At 40.6% G+C, this 16,421-nt stretch overlaps 1 protein-coding gene across 2 annotated transcripts in view; it reads left to right on the plus strand.

The window, feature by feature from the left end:
- The first annotated feature begins 544 nt into the window (after nucleotides 1–544).
- The window catches only part of LOC143329092 (sodium channel protein type 5 subunit alpha-like), a 29,869-nt gene continuing 13,992 nt past the window's right edge, over nucleotides 545–16,421 (plus strand). For both annotated transcript variants that reach the window (XM_076744800.1, XM_076744801.1), the window contains exons 1-13: nucleotides 545–629; nucleotides 1,614–1,742; nucleotides 2,755–2,846; nucleotides 2,999–3,241; nucleotides 3,361–3,424; nucleotides 8,487–8,628; nucleotides 9,084–9,281; nucleotides 9,390–9,575; nucleotides 9,666–10,037; nucleotides 10,221–10,344; nucleotides 10,896–11,134; nucleotides 12,335–12,508; nucleotides 12,760–13,116. In XM_076744800.1, coding sequence (XP_076600915.1) covers nucleotides 559–629; nucleotides 1,614–1,742; nucleotides 2,755–2,846; nucleotides 2,999–3,241; nucleotides 3,361–3,424; nucleotides 8,487–8,628; nucleotides 9,084–9,281; nucleotides 9,390–9,575; nucleotides 9,666–10,037; nucleotides 10,221–10,344; nucleotides 10,896–11,134; nucleotides 12,335–12,508; nucleotides 12,760–13,116 — 2,391 coding nt within the window. In that variant the 5' untranslated portion in view covers nucleotides 545–558. The remainder of the gene's footprint in view (nucleotides 630–1,613; nucleotides 1,743–2,754; nucleotides 2,847–2,998; nucleotides 3,242–3,360; nucleotides 3,425–8,486; nucleotides 8,629–9,083; nucleotides 9,282–9,389; nucleotides 9,576–9,665; nucleotides 10,038–10,220; nucleotides 10,345–10,895; nucleotides 11,135–12,334; nucleotides 12,509–12,759; nucleotides 13,117–16,421) is intronic.

Genomic DNA, 16,421 nt, shown 5'->3' on the forward strand with positions numbered 1-16,421 from the left:
AACGTCTATTGATCACATTATCATTTAAATAACATTTAGCAACGGTTACTGATTCGCTTCAGCTGATAAATCACAGGAATAACCAACGGACCAACATCCTGCCCTGAACTACATTTTCAGAGTCCTATTAGCAAAATGTTGTAATAGATGTTACATAAAGAAATTTAGTTTATTGAAAGTTACTTTTCAGATAATTATTCCTGTGATTTTCTCATGATTTCATCCTGAGATTTTAAATAATTTACTCTTTGGAAGTTAGCAGCATCCATTGTTCCATCATTGTTCCATTCATCCATGAGAGAGCATGATATCACCCTGATTTACTCTTAAATGGAATTTACTTACATTTTCCATAATCTGCATTTACTGTACCTCTAATACCATTCGCACACACATCGATGGTTTATCCTAATGGGTATGTTTCATAGGATTACAGGATACATTGTGCCTTTGTATACATTGATGCTTATCACAAAAAACTTTGACTGTAAAATTGTAAATGACTGTTTCTCAGCACACTTTCCTTAACGTGTTTCCACATTGTTTAGCCTGTTCATAATGTGCACTATTCTGACCAACTGCTTCTTCATGGCCATGTCGGATCCGGCACCATGGACCAAGTACCTGGAGTAAGTACACGCTGTGTTTAAGCTGTTGTCTGACCCTGAACTTTGTGTGTTGCACAGAAATGGAAACTGTGCTACATGTGTTCTAATGCGGGGCTTTGCTGGGGTTTGTTGTTTTGTCAGTGATGGTTGCAGAGTCAGCTGCTATGTAAGTATTTGATGCATGTAATATTTACTTCTGTCAGAACGCCACATGCTGTCGGCATGCTAGAAGAAAGCACGTGATGAGAAATGGAAAGTGATGCCTGAAAGTCTTTAGAAATGTTTGTGCATGATGTGGAAGATGTGGCCAAGTTGTCATCATCGGTGGGTCTCAGGCATGCAGCATGCTCTCTGTGTTGGCAAAAGCTTTCAGTTTGTTCACTTACTTTTTCAACTTTAGACATTCAATTATATAAAGGTGACAAAGAGAAACAGCTTACTATTTTGCCAAGAGTTAGACGAGGAGATTGATACCACACTCAAATGTTAAACATGGAACTACAGCTGAGGCAGCAAAATCTGAATTCCTCTGTCTGTAGAGGTGTTAGTGTGCCAGACTGACTGTTTCCAGTCTTTAAGCTTAGCTAAGTTAACCAAATTCAGACTGCAGTAAAGTAAAAAAGTACCAAACAAACTGGAATATGAAGGAACTACCAGAAATTTTACACCATGCGCTGTTTTTTTATTTTAAATTTTTAAATTCACTGAAAACTTTATTTATTTCCAGTGTGTACTTCACAGGTCTAATTTACTTTTCATTATTTCATGTCTTGCACACAACTGTAATTAAAGTTACTATAAATTATCAGCTGCAGTCAAACAGTTTGGGGCTCAGAGTAATTGTACATTGATCATTCTTTAATTTGTCATGCTTTGCCTTCCAATCCTCATTGTTATTGATTGTGTTTTATCTTAATGCACAAATCCATTCTGAACATGTGGATTTCATGCAACTCTGGCTGAGAGCTGACAGCATTTTCTTCCCCCTCTGTGTATATTTTTCAGGTATACTTTCACCGCCATTTACACTTTCGAGTCGGCAATAAAGATATTTGCAAGAGGATTCTGTATAGTGCCGTTCACCTTCTTGAGAGATCCATGGAACTGGCTGGACTTCACCGTCATCGTCATGGCGTAAGCACAAATATCATTTATATTTCATTCATACTGACACGCAGTCTCTGCTAACAGCCACTTAACATTAACAATGGCTGCTGCTACCAAAGAGACATCCAATTAAAAAGGTCCATGTTAATTCAGTGTTCAGATGTCTTGTGGGAAAGTTTTTTGTGCAGACTCTAATGATGGTCAGATAAAAAACAGCCTATTCCTTCTGTCAGTATTTTTCAATAATGTCAAAGTGACCGCAGTCAGTCAGTCATCCTGAGCGGTGATTTGAAACACTATGACCCATAAGCCCACTGTTGAGGTCAGAGATCTGTGAGCCATGACTCACTACCCATGATGCAAGTGGCAGATTAGACAGGTGACCTCTTGATGCATTGATGCAGCATTGTCCTAGACCAATCATCCTGATAGGACATTTGCTTTGTTTGAAAACAGCGTGGCAAAATCCCTATTACTGGGTGTAGACACATTGAAAGCTGCCATTACCTTCACAGATTAATTTGTTTTTGATTAATTATGGTCCAGTCAGCTAATTCCTTTGTCATTTCCTCTCACAAGTACAAAACATGTGTTATTCTTTTAACTCTTCAGGAGGCTATAGTCAGCCCTTTTATACAATGGATCATAATGTATGTATCATATTGTATGTACTGTGTCTTGTAGTGATGAACTCAGCTCTAAGGAGCATTTTAGCATCTTTCAGCTTATTATTTTGGTTTTCAAAGCCACAACTTTACTGTGTTGGTTCATTCTTACTACTCACATAGCATAGTTTGGCAGCAGGAGACAGCTGTTTTTAGCAATAATGCTTAAAAAAAACCTGCACGGTATGTCTCAAGCACCAAACAGCAGACAGACACAGTTAGCAATTTGCAATTAGTGAACGTAGCTGAGCAAGAAAATGACTTTTGTGACAAACCCATAACATTATTTGATTGAAATGTATTTATAAAGACATGATCACATAATTATTTGCTAAGTCTCCCTGTAAAGGTTCACAAATCTCCTTATATTTCAGTTATGTGACAGAATTTGTAGACCTTGGAAACGTCTCAGCATTAAGAACCTTCAGAGTACTGCGAGCACTGAAAACCATCTCAGTTATCCCAGGTAAGACCACCATCAGCTCAATCTTCATACCGTGTGTCTATGTCTCCTCTCTTGTTTCCAATCATGACTGAACCTGCTTTTTCCCACATGAACAGAACACTCAATTTGTCTGTTTGTTACCAAATAATGGACACATCGTCTCCTCCATCAAGGTCTGAAGACCATCGTCGGCGCTCTGATCCAGTCTGTGAGGAAGCTGGCAGACGTTATGATCCTGACTGTCTTCTGTCTCAGCGTGTTCGCCCTCATCGGCCTGCAGCTTTTCATGGGGCTGCTGCGACAAAAGTGCGTCCGCAGCCTCGCCCACTGTGTCAACTCCTCCTACAGCGCCAACGCATCCTTCATCTGCAACAACAGAACCTGGAGCTCCAGGGCAGACTTCCTCAGTAGTGAAGGTCAGCCAAAAACAAAAAAAAAAGTGTTGAGCATGTTTCACACATGAGGAATGCTCTAAATACATGCAGTGAAGTTAGAAAAAAATGTTTCTTTAACCTCTTTTTTCCCCTTTCCTTAGATAATTTTTACAAAGTTGAAGGAGCAAAGGATGCCTTAATATGTGGATATGGAAGTGATGCAGGGTAAGTGAGTGTCCCGCTTACTGCTTGTTAATCATCTGCAGGCTGTTACATAATATCAAAGCATCTAATGGCTTTTGAGCCCATGCATGCCATGTGTATAATTGGATACAGGAGCTTGAGCATCAGGCTTGGCACAAATAGTTTTTGCAGGACAAGGAAAAACAGAAACAATAGATGATATTGTTTAGGCTTCATATTTAAATCTGCGACCGAGAAGCATAATGTATGGAGGAATGATCCCATCGGGGGGGGGGGGTGTAGCGTGAGAGAGGCTCTACGCAAGACGACATGTGGTGTGGATAATCATGCCGGTTCCACTGGAACCCTTTACTGAGAAACATGGAGTTGCCAGCTGGAGAGAGGGGGGTCTTTGGAGATTTCATCATCTCAAAAGCTCTATGACATGATTAGGTTAGCCGGAGTGGAGCAGATCACTTCGGATTGATATTCTGTTATTGTTGAGAGGGGATGCCGCGCTGACGTCTTCAAGCAGCGCCTCAGCTTGTGTCTTTGAGGATTAACACCTTTGATTTTATTTCTGACATCAGTATAAATGTGGATGTGCATGAATGATATTTTATCTGTGGAGCGATGGACTTTGTTCCCAATCAAAGTCACAGTGTGAAACCATCCAAATATTGCTACTCAGCCTACGCGCTGAATAATCCTATAAATCCAAATGCTTTTGAAACAAGCACAACAGGATGACTCTGCCCATGCCAGGCCCAGTTCAAGGGTTATAGTGAACTAAATACCCATCTGTGTGAATCTGAAATCCTGCAGCTTCAACAAATGGCTTCCATTAGGTGCTCTTGTTCATGATACAAGATAATGGATGATAGCAAATAACAAAAAAATGGTGATGATGTTTAGCGTTAACAGGAAGTTTAGAGCAGATTTGTTATTCTTACCATATGTTTTTAAAACAAGTGGTTTTATATTGAACCTTTTTAGATTTTATGTCTTGATACAGTTATGGTATCATTAAACAATTCATTGTAGAACCATTTTACAGGGTAATAATGGCTTGGGCTTCTTTAAAAGTAAAAAAAAAAAAAGTCTCTATTTGATCAATTAATAATAACAATTTTGACAAGAAAAATCATTTAATTAATCCAAATCCCTTCAACCACTAAAAGGGCGTTGGTATCAGCTATGACGCGCATGCACATAGACACGGGCAAAATAATTCTAATATACTGATTAAATGCAATGAACACATCAAACAGTACTTAACTATGGTATTGTGATAAGTGATTTATTGTTCAAGTCAAGCCTTCATTTGTTCCAGGTTCTTCACTGTGAGAACCTGGAACAAGTGAATGCTCTGTCAAACACTAACAGATGCAGCATATTTGTCATTTTTATACTGAAACACTGTCAACAAGAAAAGGCATCTATGCAAAAACTGAGCTACATTCACAAAGTGAAAGTTTAGTTTGTCAGTCGGTTAGAATTTCATACCTTTTAAACAGTGTTCACCAAATATGTTGCATGTTTTTAAGTACAGTTTGCACCTCATTTAGATTTGTGAAGTGGAAAGACCTATTTTGAACAGTCCTGCCTCCAGAAGTCCCACAGACCATGGGAGAGGTTCAACATACTTTTGTGTAAATAAGTAGTAGTATGTGCTGGTCAGCGTGGAAGTGACACACACACCACTTTCCAAGAGCCTCTTTGGAGACATGTTACCGTGGTAACCCATGCCAACAAACCTCACCTCTACCGGCATTTACGCTAATCCCTTGTTATCTTTAGTGTCCACCCACCGTTATCTATAACCTTAGTTTTACTTAAATTGAAGTGATAATTAGTACTAGTAGTAGTAGCTGTTAATTGAATTGAGCTGGAGCGGCTTTGGTCGCCGTCTGCTGTCATTGTTGTTTTGAATGCTGCATTGCATTGTGGGATATTTGTGCCAGCGTAGTGTCCAGTGTTTGCATGCTGAAATATTCAGTATGCACCTCATGTACTGTAAATTTAACATTGAGTTACACATTTAGTTACACATTTTTATTGGCATCAGAGTCCAGCCAACCCTTTAGTTTTAATCACCCTCTCTAACCTCTCCTCCAAAAACACAGGAACTTAATCTCCCAAGAAGTAAAATCTGATTCAGTAATTTGTGTTCAAGTCAGATGGAAAAGAGGATACATCTGAGGGCATTCAGTGGGAAATGACATCATTAAACTCCCATGAATAGTAGGTCAGTAAGATCAGGCTATTGCCAATGTGACCCATCCAGCTGTGCCAGAGTTTACCTCCTCAGTGCAACTGGACTTTAGATTTGTGTCCTGTTGTTTGTGTTTCTGCCACTTGTGGAGCTCTAACAGCTCACTCTGATCGACTTTCTGTCTCATTCAGTTTGAATCTTTTTTCTGTGTCTAAAGGGTCTATCAATGGCTCCTTGGATGTTAACAGAACAAGGGGGATTACTCCTTTTTGCGCGTCTTAAATTTTCAATTTTCTCTGTTATGACCAAGAATGTGGTATTTATTGCATTTCATTTTACTGCTTTGCAGTTAGATTGATGTTAAATCAGAGACAGAATGACACAAGTTCATGACAGACTTGCCAGGTTATAGGTTAAAGTGACCATAAAGTAACTTATGTGTCTGTTGGCAAAGTGATTGAGACGGCCTTTTACCCTCTGTGACATTTCAGATGGAACTTTCTGAGGCTGGCTGTAGAGGCAGGCAAGATATTAAGCAGGCCAGGATGGAGGACGTAAAACATAGAGGATGCTTAATCTTTTGAGTGTATTCCAACAAGTAATCCCTGAGTAGATTTCCAAATTAAAGCTTTGGATACGTTATGATGACACACACAGTCACACACATGCACACCAACACACACAGACACAAGTGGGCACATATGCACACACACACACACATATTCAAATGATATTTTCAGCCTAGATGGTTAACAAGTTTGTGATAAATGATTTGCTCAAAGGTCCAAGTTGTTTCTCATCAGGCCCACTGTAGAGTTCAGGCAGATGCTTATCCCCTCACATCTTAAAGCCACTGTGCATCAAGGATTATGACTTTCAACTTTAGCCCTTGACCGGATGGATATGGGCATGGAAACCCACCTCCCACCAAAGAGGGAAAACACTTTGCAGAGTCTGACAGATGTCGCTCTGCTGTTTTGTTACACAAACCGCAGGAAACCATTGGTACACTCTGAGGGATGCTGCTTACAGACAATGTAAATATATTAGCAGAGAGCAGTTAATGCCAGCATGAAAACAATGTCAACCATAGTGAAACCAGCCACATTAAATTGATCTGGGGACAAGATCACTGCGAATGAGCTCCAGCCACACTGTATATTCAACTTCACTAATAATTTATTCATCAATAGAAAATTTATTTCAAAGTTGAAAAGGTTACACTTCATAACTTATTACCTATTCATAACAGGAGATACAGGCTGGATCCTGACTGACTTGCCATTCAGTCCACATGAGGACCAAGAGTTGTTTCTAGAGTTGCCGTACAGCAGGAAAATACATCCATATACGCTGTAGGATGTGCAGTGTGTTACTAATGAGTACAAATTAATGTAGATGGAAAAAGAAAAATACTGATGTGACTGCATATCCTGGTCTTCCCTGTGCAAACAGCAGCTAACCGTCACCAGTTCCTGATGCTGGCTGAATGTTTTGTGTGTGTGGAGGCAGATCAGATCCCACAGCGAGCGCTGCAGCACAGCAGCTCTCCTTCAGGAGCACTAATTCAGGATAAACCCATGCAGGAGCAGTCTCCTGGGCAGTCACTATGGAAATCTCAAGGACATTTGCCTAACAGGTGCCTTGTTTTCACAGCAGCATCTGATTGCAAGAGAGGTGTGACATACATGGGGTTATTTGAGTGACACCACTGGCCATCAGTGTGGTAATCTTATTGCCACAACCATAACAGTAGATGTAGGAGCCCATTGGTGTGCATGTGAGGCAGCCAAATTTAAGCCCTGAGGCCCTGAGGGGACCCTCACTTACTATTAGACAATTCATATTTTTTTATTATTAATTAGAAATTAGAAATCAGAAAGCTTCTCGGACCAATTTTTTTTTATTTAATTTAGACTGATTATATAGATTCCACACAGAAATTATTTTCCATTGATTAGATTAGAAAATAAATAAGAGTTGCAGCAGTTATTTTCATTATCGATTCATTTGCAGATTATTTTCCTAATAGTTTAAAAATGTATCTTTAAAATGTTTTACAATGCTGAACAATGCCCATCAAAAATTCTTGAGGCCATCTTGTTTCGACCAACCAACAATGATAAACCTTAAGATTTCCATTTACAGAAAAGAAAGGCAGCAAATCATCACAGCTGAAAAGTCTGGAAAAAAAAGAAAAAAAGTGTGTATGTTTCTATGTGAAACAGGCAGACAGATTGGTGACTAGCTGAGCAGTGCAGCAGAGGGAGGACCAGCCTGACAGGAAGATGTCGCTGGCCTCACGCAGCCTCCTCTGTCCTCACTGCTGGATATTAGTGAGCATTCCTGCTCAGCTGGCTGGTTGGTGAGATCTACAGCTGTTCTCACAGCAGCCGCCCAGCTGTTTCCTAGCCATTACGAAATTATTCTGCACTCAGATTGACATGGCAGCCCAGCTTGTTCTCAGCTGCTGGACTTAAATATTTGCTGTAATGCCACTATGCTGACAATGAAGATCAGAGATGGAGGCATGGACCTGAAAATTTTTGAACTGCAATTTGATATCCATCTGGCTCAGCATAATCCCTCTTGCTCAGTGCATTTTAGTGCTCCTGCATGAAACGAATTTCAAGAGGCCTCTTCAGTTGAAATAATAGTGTTGATAGCAGCGTATGTACTTACTGACTCATCCGCTTCTCTACCCTGCAGAGTCAAAGGCCACAGGGCTACATGTAGATACTAGAGATGTTTTTAGCTCCATAAAGCAGCCCGCACGCCACCACAGCCATATCTGTCCAGCTGCCATTGATTTAATTGTGCACAGCCTTTGTTTATCAGTGTTGTCCCATCCTCATCTGTCTCTGCCTTTCAACTGTTTGTGCATTACAGGAAGTGTCCAGATGGATTTGACTGCCTAAAAGTAGGGAGGAATCCAAACTATGGTTACACCAGTTTTGATACCTTCGGCTGGGCTTTTCTGGCCCTCTTTCGACTCATGACACAAGACTACTGGGAAAAACTGTTTCACCAGGTGCAATTTTTCTCTTTCAATTTTCTGTGACGACTCTCTGAATAATAATCCATATTTTCAAATGCTCAAAAATTTCAATTAATCCACAAAGACAGTAGAATACAATAATTTTCCTCAATCAAATATCAAAATTGACGCTTATAGGAAAATTTTGTTTGTAATCTGGGCTATATTTTCTTCTGTCTGTCTGTCTGGCCATCATTTCTATTTTTTATGATAATATTGTGCTTACATTGTTGACCTCTGATTATCAGACTCTCTGCTGTTTTCCATTTTGGGTAGCTTTGTGTAGAAGAATCACAGTGTCCCAAAATCTCTGTAATGAAACTTCTGAATAAAATGCTTCTCAGCATAACCACGGCATGATGCCAAAACTAAGGAAATGTTTTAAAAAGACCAGAATTTTCCTTCAACGAGTGCATTTTATTGACCTGACTTCCCGACTGCTCCCTCAGACGCTGCGCTCAGCAGGGAAGACCTACATGGTTTTCTTTGTGCTGGTTATTTTCCTGGGCTCCTTCTACCTGGTCAACCTCATCCTGGCTGTGGTGGCCATGGCCTATGAGGAGCAGAATCAGGCAACCATCGCTGAGGCTTGGCAGAAGGAGAGGGAGTTTCAGCTGGCTATGGAGCACCTTCGCAGAGAGCAAAGAGTAGGTGCAAAGCAAACAGTCGAAAAGGATTTTTACGTTTTCTCGAGTGCTTTCAACAACGGAAGAAAAAAAATGGTATCCTCTAACGTCATTTCTTTCTGTGTCAAGTTGGCAGCAAGAAGACAAGCTCAGGACACAGACTCAGTGTTGTCCCCAGAGTTGTCTCCATTTTGTGTGAAGATAGGCAGCATACGTCGAAGCAGCAGCAGAAGAAGAAGATCACACAGGACGTTGTCAGAGGAAACAGCAGAGGAAGCTGCCGAAGAGAAGTTTGAACCACTGGATGAGCCAATGGTACATCAGCCATCCTCTAAACATTTCTCCCACTGTTTGATATTCTTATTACAAGCTAAAGGAGCTAATGTATCCTCTGTGCTTCTGTAGCCTCCTCTGTCTCCCCTTCCAGTCCACCCTCTACTGGCCACGCTCTCCGCTCACCCCCTCAGCACCAGGAGAGGAAGCCAGATTAGCATCTTCAGCTCTTTCCGTGTGCGAAACAACTCAGAGGCTGACTTCGGGGATGACGAGTACAGCGTTCATGGGGATGTCTTCAGGAGCCGCACCAGTTCAACAGCGACACCCTGGAAGAGGAGGACTGGCAGTGTGCGGAGCCACTGCTCCCAGAACTTCACCCCCAGCCTCAACGTCAATGGCCGTCTCAACATCTCCCTGGACCAGAACGGAGTCACCACAATGGGCCTGCATACTCCCACCTCCATGCCTGCTTACAGCATGGAGAGGGTCAGAGAAGACACAGTGAGTGACAGAAGCATGTGTGTAATTAGAAGACGCTGCGAGAGTGAAAAAGATGCTTTTATTTGGATTTAGTACCCTAAAACTCCCATATGACACATTCCAGGATGAGAGCACACCAAAAACACACCTAAAAGAAGGAGAATACAACATTCACTTATTTTGTGGGTGCTTTCTGTCTACCAGACCACCGCAGAGGACACAGCTCCCAAACCTCTCATCCAGCCTTCCCCGACAGTGACTGAGCCTCCTCCAGTGCAGAGGAAAAGAGGGCTGAGCTCTGTCAGCTTCCTCAGCGATGCCATGGACGGTGAGTCCTTTTGAATATTAAAGGAATATTTTGACATTTGTTGAAATACATTTATTTGCTTTCTTGCAGAGAGTTAGATGACAATATTGATACCACTTTTGTGTCTGTACAATTAATATGAAGCTTGAGCCAGCAGCATTTTAGCACAGTTAGCACAAAGACTGGAAACCGGGGTAACCTTACCTGCGGTTAGTGCTGACATCACCATGAGGTTATACTTTTGTTTTTTTGTATGCATTTCGAGATATATTGTGCACAATTTTTTTCTTTAGAGATGTTGGTAGACTGATTTTGTTACCCTTTCTACAGAGCCTGGCTAGCTGTTTCCCCCTGTTTTCAGTCTTTATGCTAAGCTAAGCTAACAGTAGTTTCATATTTACCATACAGACATGAGAGTCATGTCAGTCAGCCAGTAAGCAAACAGAAAAGAAGCCAAAATATGGAAATATTGCTGTTTTAGCTCTCACTCTTTCTAGCCTCAGAGACCCAGTAGTAGAAGCGAGCAGAAAACTCTTTAGTTGTTCATTAGTTGTTCTCTTGTCTCTTTGCAGAGTTGGAGGAGTCGAGGCAAAAGTGCCATCCCTGCTGGTACACATTCGCCAAGAAGTACCTGATATGGGACTGCTGCCCCTGGTGGCTGCAGATGAAGGAGTGGGTGAAGTACATGGTGATGGATCCTTTCCTGGACCTGGGTATCACCATATGCATTGTGCTGAACACCCTCTTCATGGCTCTTGAGCACTACCCCATGACTGATGAGTTCAACACGATGCTTTCAGTGGGCAATCTGGTGAGGGGTTTTTAATGACAGGGTGGGCCGGTTTCCAGCATGTCACACACTTTCCCTTAAGTGCTGTTGAGTTAGCAGTGGAGAGGCCGAAAAGTCTCATTGAGGTATTTCTATAACAGACAGCTGGGTTTTTTTATGTGTGTGGTACTTAAGGACAAACAAGGCCGTGCTGATCCTTTGTCAAAGGTTCTGCCTAAGACTATTTGTGATTATCCTTGGTAAGAGGGAGTATTTTTAGCAGGTGGGACTGATCCTCTCATTTGTATTTTGTCATCTCCCCCTACTGGTAAATAAAACACTCTGCCTTAAAAGATATAAACAAACTTTTCCATGAAATTTGGTAGGAACTTATACCACAGCCCAAGGAACAAGTGCTTACTGTGTGGTTTTATTTGAACTTTTTAAACATTTTTTATTTTGAAATATTCTTAATATTTTCTCTTGACCTATGTGGATATTTGGGTCCTAAAACTGGCTCATTGCAGAAGCATCCACTGTAGTGCCTTCTGTTCTTTCACTTTGACCTGATCTGCTCTAAACCTCAACTTAAATCAACTTAAAGCTGAATTATTTGATATTTTTGGCCATTATGGATCAGTGAAACAACCTGTAAACTCATCACTGACATATCACCTTACAAAGTTAATGCAGGGAACCTGTTAGCAAACAGGTGCTTATTTCCTCGTTCTGAAAATATAGAGCAACATTAGCACTCATTTAAAGTCATGTTTATGTTCACCTGATGAATGTAAGTCTAATATTCTCTCTCCCTTTAGCTTCGCTGTGCTCTCTACCAGCTCAAGGGAAAGATCAGGCTTTTTAGCTGCAAATTGCTCCACTATGTTCACCAACTAGTCACTTACCGTGTCTATCTGTTGTCTGATGCTGAGCAGGTAGTGGGTTTATCAGAGCTTGTACTGTATGTTGGAGGACCATAAAAATAAAACAGTGAGCTAAAAAACACTCAGACGCTCATTGAGGGTAATTGCAGTGTCGGGTGGTATTTATCTATGCGTCACTACATGTGTCACCTTTCACATAACACATAGTCCATTTGAGCGATAGTCTGTATTGTATAAGTGCAGCTTTAAGTGAAGACATACTGTATTTTAAGTATTTTAAGTAATGTTCCACTTGAGTAGGAAAGTCTGGTCCTTTTTCCACCTCTTACTGTTTTTCTGTCCCTCTTGTCTTTTCAAGGTATTCACAGGGATCTTTACAGCTGAGATGGTGCTGAAGCTGATTGCTATGGATCCCTACTACTACTTCCAGCAGGGCTGGAATATCTTTGACGGCGTCATTGTTTGCCTCAGTCTGATGGAGTTGGGTCTCTCCAATGTAGAGGGGCTGTCTGTCCTGCGATCTTTCAGACTGGTAACCGAAATCTTGAACTCTCACTCACCATGCTTTTTTACTATAAGTTTTTTGCCATTGTTTGCCTTTGTATTCCTTGAACAAATGCAACAAATCAACAGTGATTGATTGATTAATATAGTAATTTAAACAAAAATTAATTCTATATGAAAAAAGTTAATAACATTTCATCATGTGTTAAATGCGGCTTGGCATGTTTCCTGTTATTTGAACTGACTGGACTCCTGTCATTTGTTTTTGCTGTTCTTCAGTTGCGAGTCTTCAAGCTGGCAAAATCCTGGCCTACTCTCAACACTCTCATTAAGATCATTGGGAACTCCGTGGGCGCCCTGGGAAACCTGACGCTGGTGTTGGCCATCATCGTCTTCATCTTTGCTGTGGTGGGCATGCAGCTGTTTGGCAAAAACTACCAGGACTGTGTGTGTAAGATCTCCATTGACTGTCAGCTGCCACGTTGGCACATGAAGGACTTCTTCCACTCCTTCCTGATTGTGTTCCGCGTGCTATGTGGCGAATGGATCGAGACCATGTGGGATTGTATGGAAGTGGCCGGGCAGCCGCTTTGTATCCTGGTGTTCATGTTGGTCATGGTCATTGGGAACTTGGTGGTGAGTATTAAAGCTGTGGAGTAGGTCGTGCATTTTAGAAGCATTTTTTGTTTGCTGTCTTTACATCCCAACAGCAATCAATAATTCAAGTGTTCTGCTAAAAACAAAAAAAAAACATCCGGTACCTGTGGTGTTGCAGGCCTCTAATGAATCCATCCAATCATTTCATTTACCCTGAATGAAATGATTGGATGGCCACCTGCCTGTCTATCTACGTACCTGCCTACTTGCAGGCACTCTGCCTGTGCACATGACCGAAGTCTTCCACAGCGCAAGCAGCTATATTGCTAAAGCTATAGCGAGCTAGTCGCAAAGCTTCCCAATGATAACATACTAACTTGACAGCTATGAGAACTAACTATAGCCATGCTTGTAGTTTACATTCCTTATTGTAATGTTAGGTGTTTTCTTACATATGAATGAGACATGAGGCAGTTGGATACGGTTAGCAATGACAGTGGTGCTCCAGTACACACACATGATTTTGACTTTTTTTTGTTTATTTAAATGTCTATTAAAAGAACCGTTCCTCTCCCCAACACTGTTGTGAACTCATCCTCCGGCAGTTGAGTCCCTTCAATGATGATGCACATGGGCACTGTAGTTTGTTTTGGGTCACTAAAAATACTCACTAGCTCGCAAAATCTGCAGCTGTAAGTGTATAAAATCACATGCTGTAGTTTGAAGCAACATTTGCTAAAAACCACAGTGCCCTGCTGGAGAGATTATCAGAAGAGATTATTAAGCCTTTTTTCAAAATAAAGTTTATATTTCCGATCAGTTTTTAGAAACCTTCAGTCTGAGAGCCACAAACAGGCTGGGGATCTAAGATAGACGAACACATTGCTGCTTTTTTGTCTTTTTATTGGATTTGTGACAAAAACAAAAATGCAGATTACTTCCAGCCTTATTCTCATTCTCATTTAACAGAATATGACAACAGGAAGTCTGCCTAGAGAGAATTCAATTGCACGTCAATGCAACCAGCTGTGACCACTGATTATGTTGGACCAATGCGTACAGTGATTCCATTTTATGAGGATTGGACATCCTTGAACAGTTGTTGGTGGTTCATCATGATACATTTTGCAAACTCAGATTTCTGTGCAGATACAATGTTTTGTGTGTTTTTCCTTAGATGCTCTTGAACACATGTGGTTGTGTCACAGTGTCGTGCTAACTCCCTTGCAGATTAGCATTAGCAGACTTCAAAACAGATCATGTCTGGACGACATATAAACCATCTGTTGTCCCTTCTAAGTAATATATGTATTATCTGCACATGCTGTCGTGTAAACTGTAGCCCCAACAGACACACTCTGTGCTTTGCAGCAGTCTCATGACCAGCAAGGCTGAGTGTTTTATCTGCTGGTAATGAACTAAGCCTTGTGGGTGAAATTGTGACCTAAGGACTGTACAAAGGATCAGCCAAGGCCACAGTGTGTTCTCACTGTCGTTCCAGCCTTTTCAGCAGTTACTGAGTATCACACAGGATGAAACACAGCTTGCACATCATTGCATGCAGCTGTTTCTATAGAAAATAGTTAATCTGTGAGTCAGCTCTGTTTGGACACAACTGCTGTCACTCTGTCCAGTAGCAAGGATATACTTAAATTCATTGGTCCACACATACGGTGATTTGCTGTCCAGCTGTGTCCTATAAACTAACAATAATGATAATGATGATTCATTTATGGTCAGTGTAGTTTTACTTTGGCTCCAGTCATTTTTAAAATATATAAAATCACACATCATAATGTTGTGATCTGTTTCTACTATTTCAGCCTGAAATAATAAAATCAAGTTTTATTTTATTATAGTTATCCTGATATTTTGCTCCAATTAATTTTCTCAATTTTTCTTTTCTGAGACTTACGGTCTGACCCTGACGTAAATTACGATATGTGTGTTATGCAAGTCTTAACAAGAAACAAATGTGCAAGCAGCTAGTGGCTTTTCCATCACATGCTAAGCACATATTAGAACAGTATTATACACTGAAATATGAGCATCATCTGCACTACAATCAATTGAGTTCTGTCGTATAACTGTTTAAAAACCCCATCAGGCTTTTTAAAAAAATGGAGCAAGGCTTTGAGTGTGGAGTTCCTGTTGGATGTGGTTCAAACACCTGTTCCCAGCATGCCCTTTGTTCCCTCTGCCATTAAATGCTAGTTTGTTCCACATTTAATCCTATGCTCTGAAATCTATCTGTCAGAAATACTTTAAAACCTTTGTTTTCAACTATGAAATAGTTGAAAACAAACTAAAACTGTATTTTGTGCACGTCTATTGATGCTCCTGTTGAAACAACAACATCTATGGATGCACAATAGCAGCTTCTCGTAGTTATGTATTTCCTGATGATATATACAGCAACTGAATTTTAAAAACATTTCATCATATTATAATTAATACTGCAAACATGCATGCATGCAAAAAATAGCATGCCTGTCAAGCTTAATACCTATATTACTAACCTAACCAAGTTTTAAAGGCAGGTGGCATGTCATTAGCTAACTACACTGGTGTGCAGTGTATTATTTTGAGGCGTACACAGTATTTTAAAAACACTTACTGCATTGAAACCTAGATGCTTGTATCGTATATCAGAGTTAATAAATTCAGTCACTGTTTTACTTGTTGAATAATGTTTTTGTATACAAAGCAGAGTCATGTTAAAGTGAGCAAAATTAAAATGACAATTTTATAAATACTACAGCAAAACTCGTTAGCCTTAGCTTATGCTAGCCTGCCACAGCTGGTCTAGAAGCAGTAGAAATCTATAGTCAAGAAGCAGAAATAAACATCCTGTTTTTCTTTACATTTGTGCATTGTTTCAAAAGTTGCTAAGAATTTTGAGTGTTTCGAGTGTCAAAGCTGCCGTTGTTATTTTTGTATTTTTGAATGCAAAGCTTAACAGGAGTATTAATACTAACTACAGTATGGTGACAAGGCATAGCAAAATCACCTGTCTACCTCCAACACCATAAGGCCTATATCAACTTGACCCTGGTGGATTCACTCCACTTCATACATTCTGACTCTTTCACTACTCAGCTTTAAATACTCAGCTCTACTTTTTCAGTTGCACTGACAAAAGATGAGTAATGATCCGACTTACAGAGCACATTGTAGTTTCTCTTGTTTTACAATTGGTGCACACATGCACCTCCAGTGACTCTGTTGTCTTGTTAGGGCAAAGACAGTGCTCCTTATAGAGTTTAATGGACAGAAACCTCCTCTGCACATGAATCGTGGGAAAGCTGTTTATCCAAGGGATTATCCAGGATGCTTAGGGGCGA

The sequence above is a fragment of the Chaetodon auriga genome, chromosome 12 (assembly GCF_051107435.1).
Source record: "Chaetodon auriga isolate fChaAug3 chromosome 12, fChaAug3.hap1, whole genome shotgun sequence".
NCBI lineage: Eukaryota > Metazoa > Chordata > Actinopteri > Chaetodontiformes > Chaetodontidae > Chaetodon > Chaetodon auriga.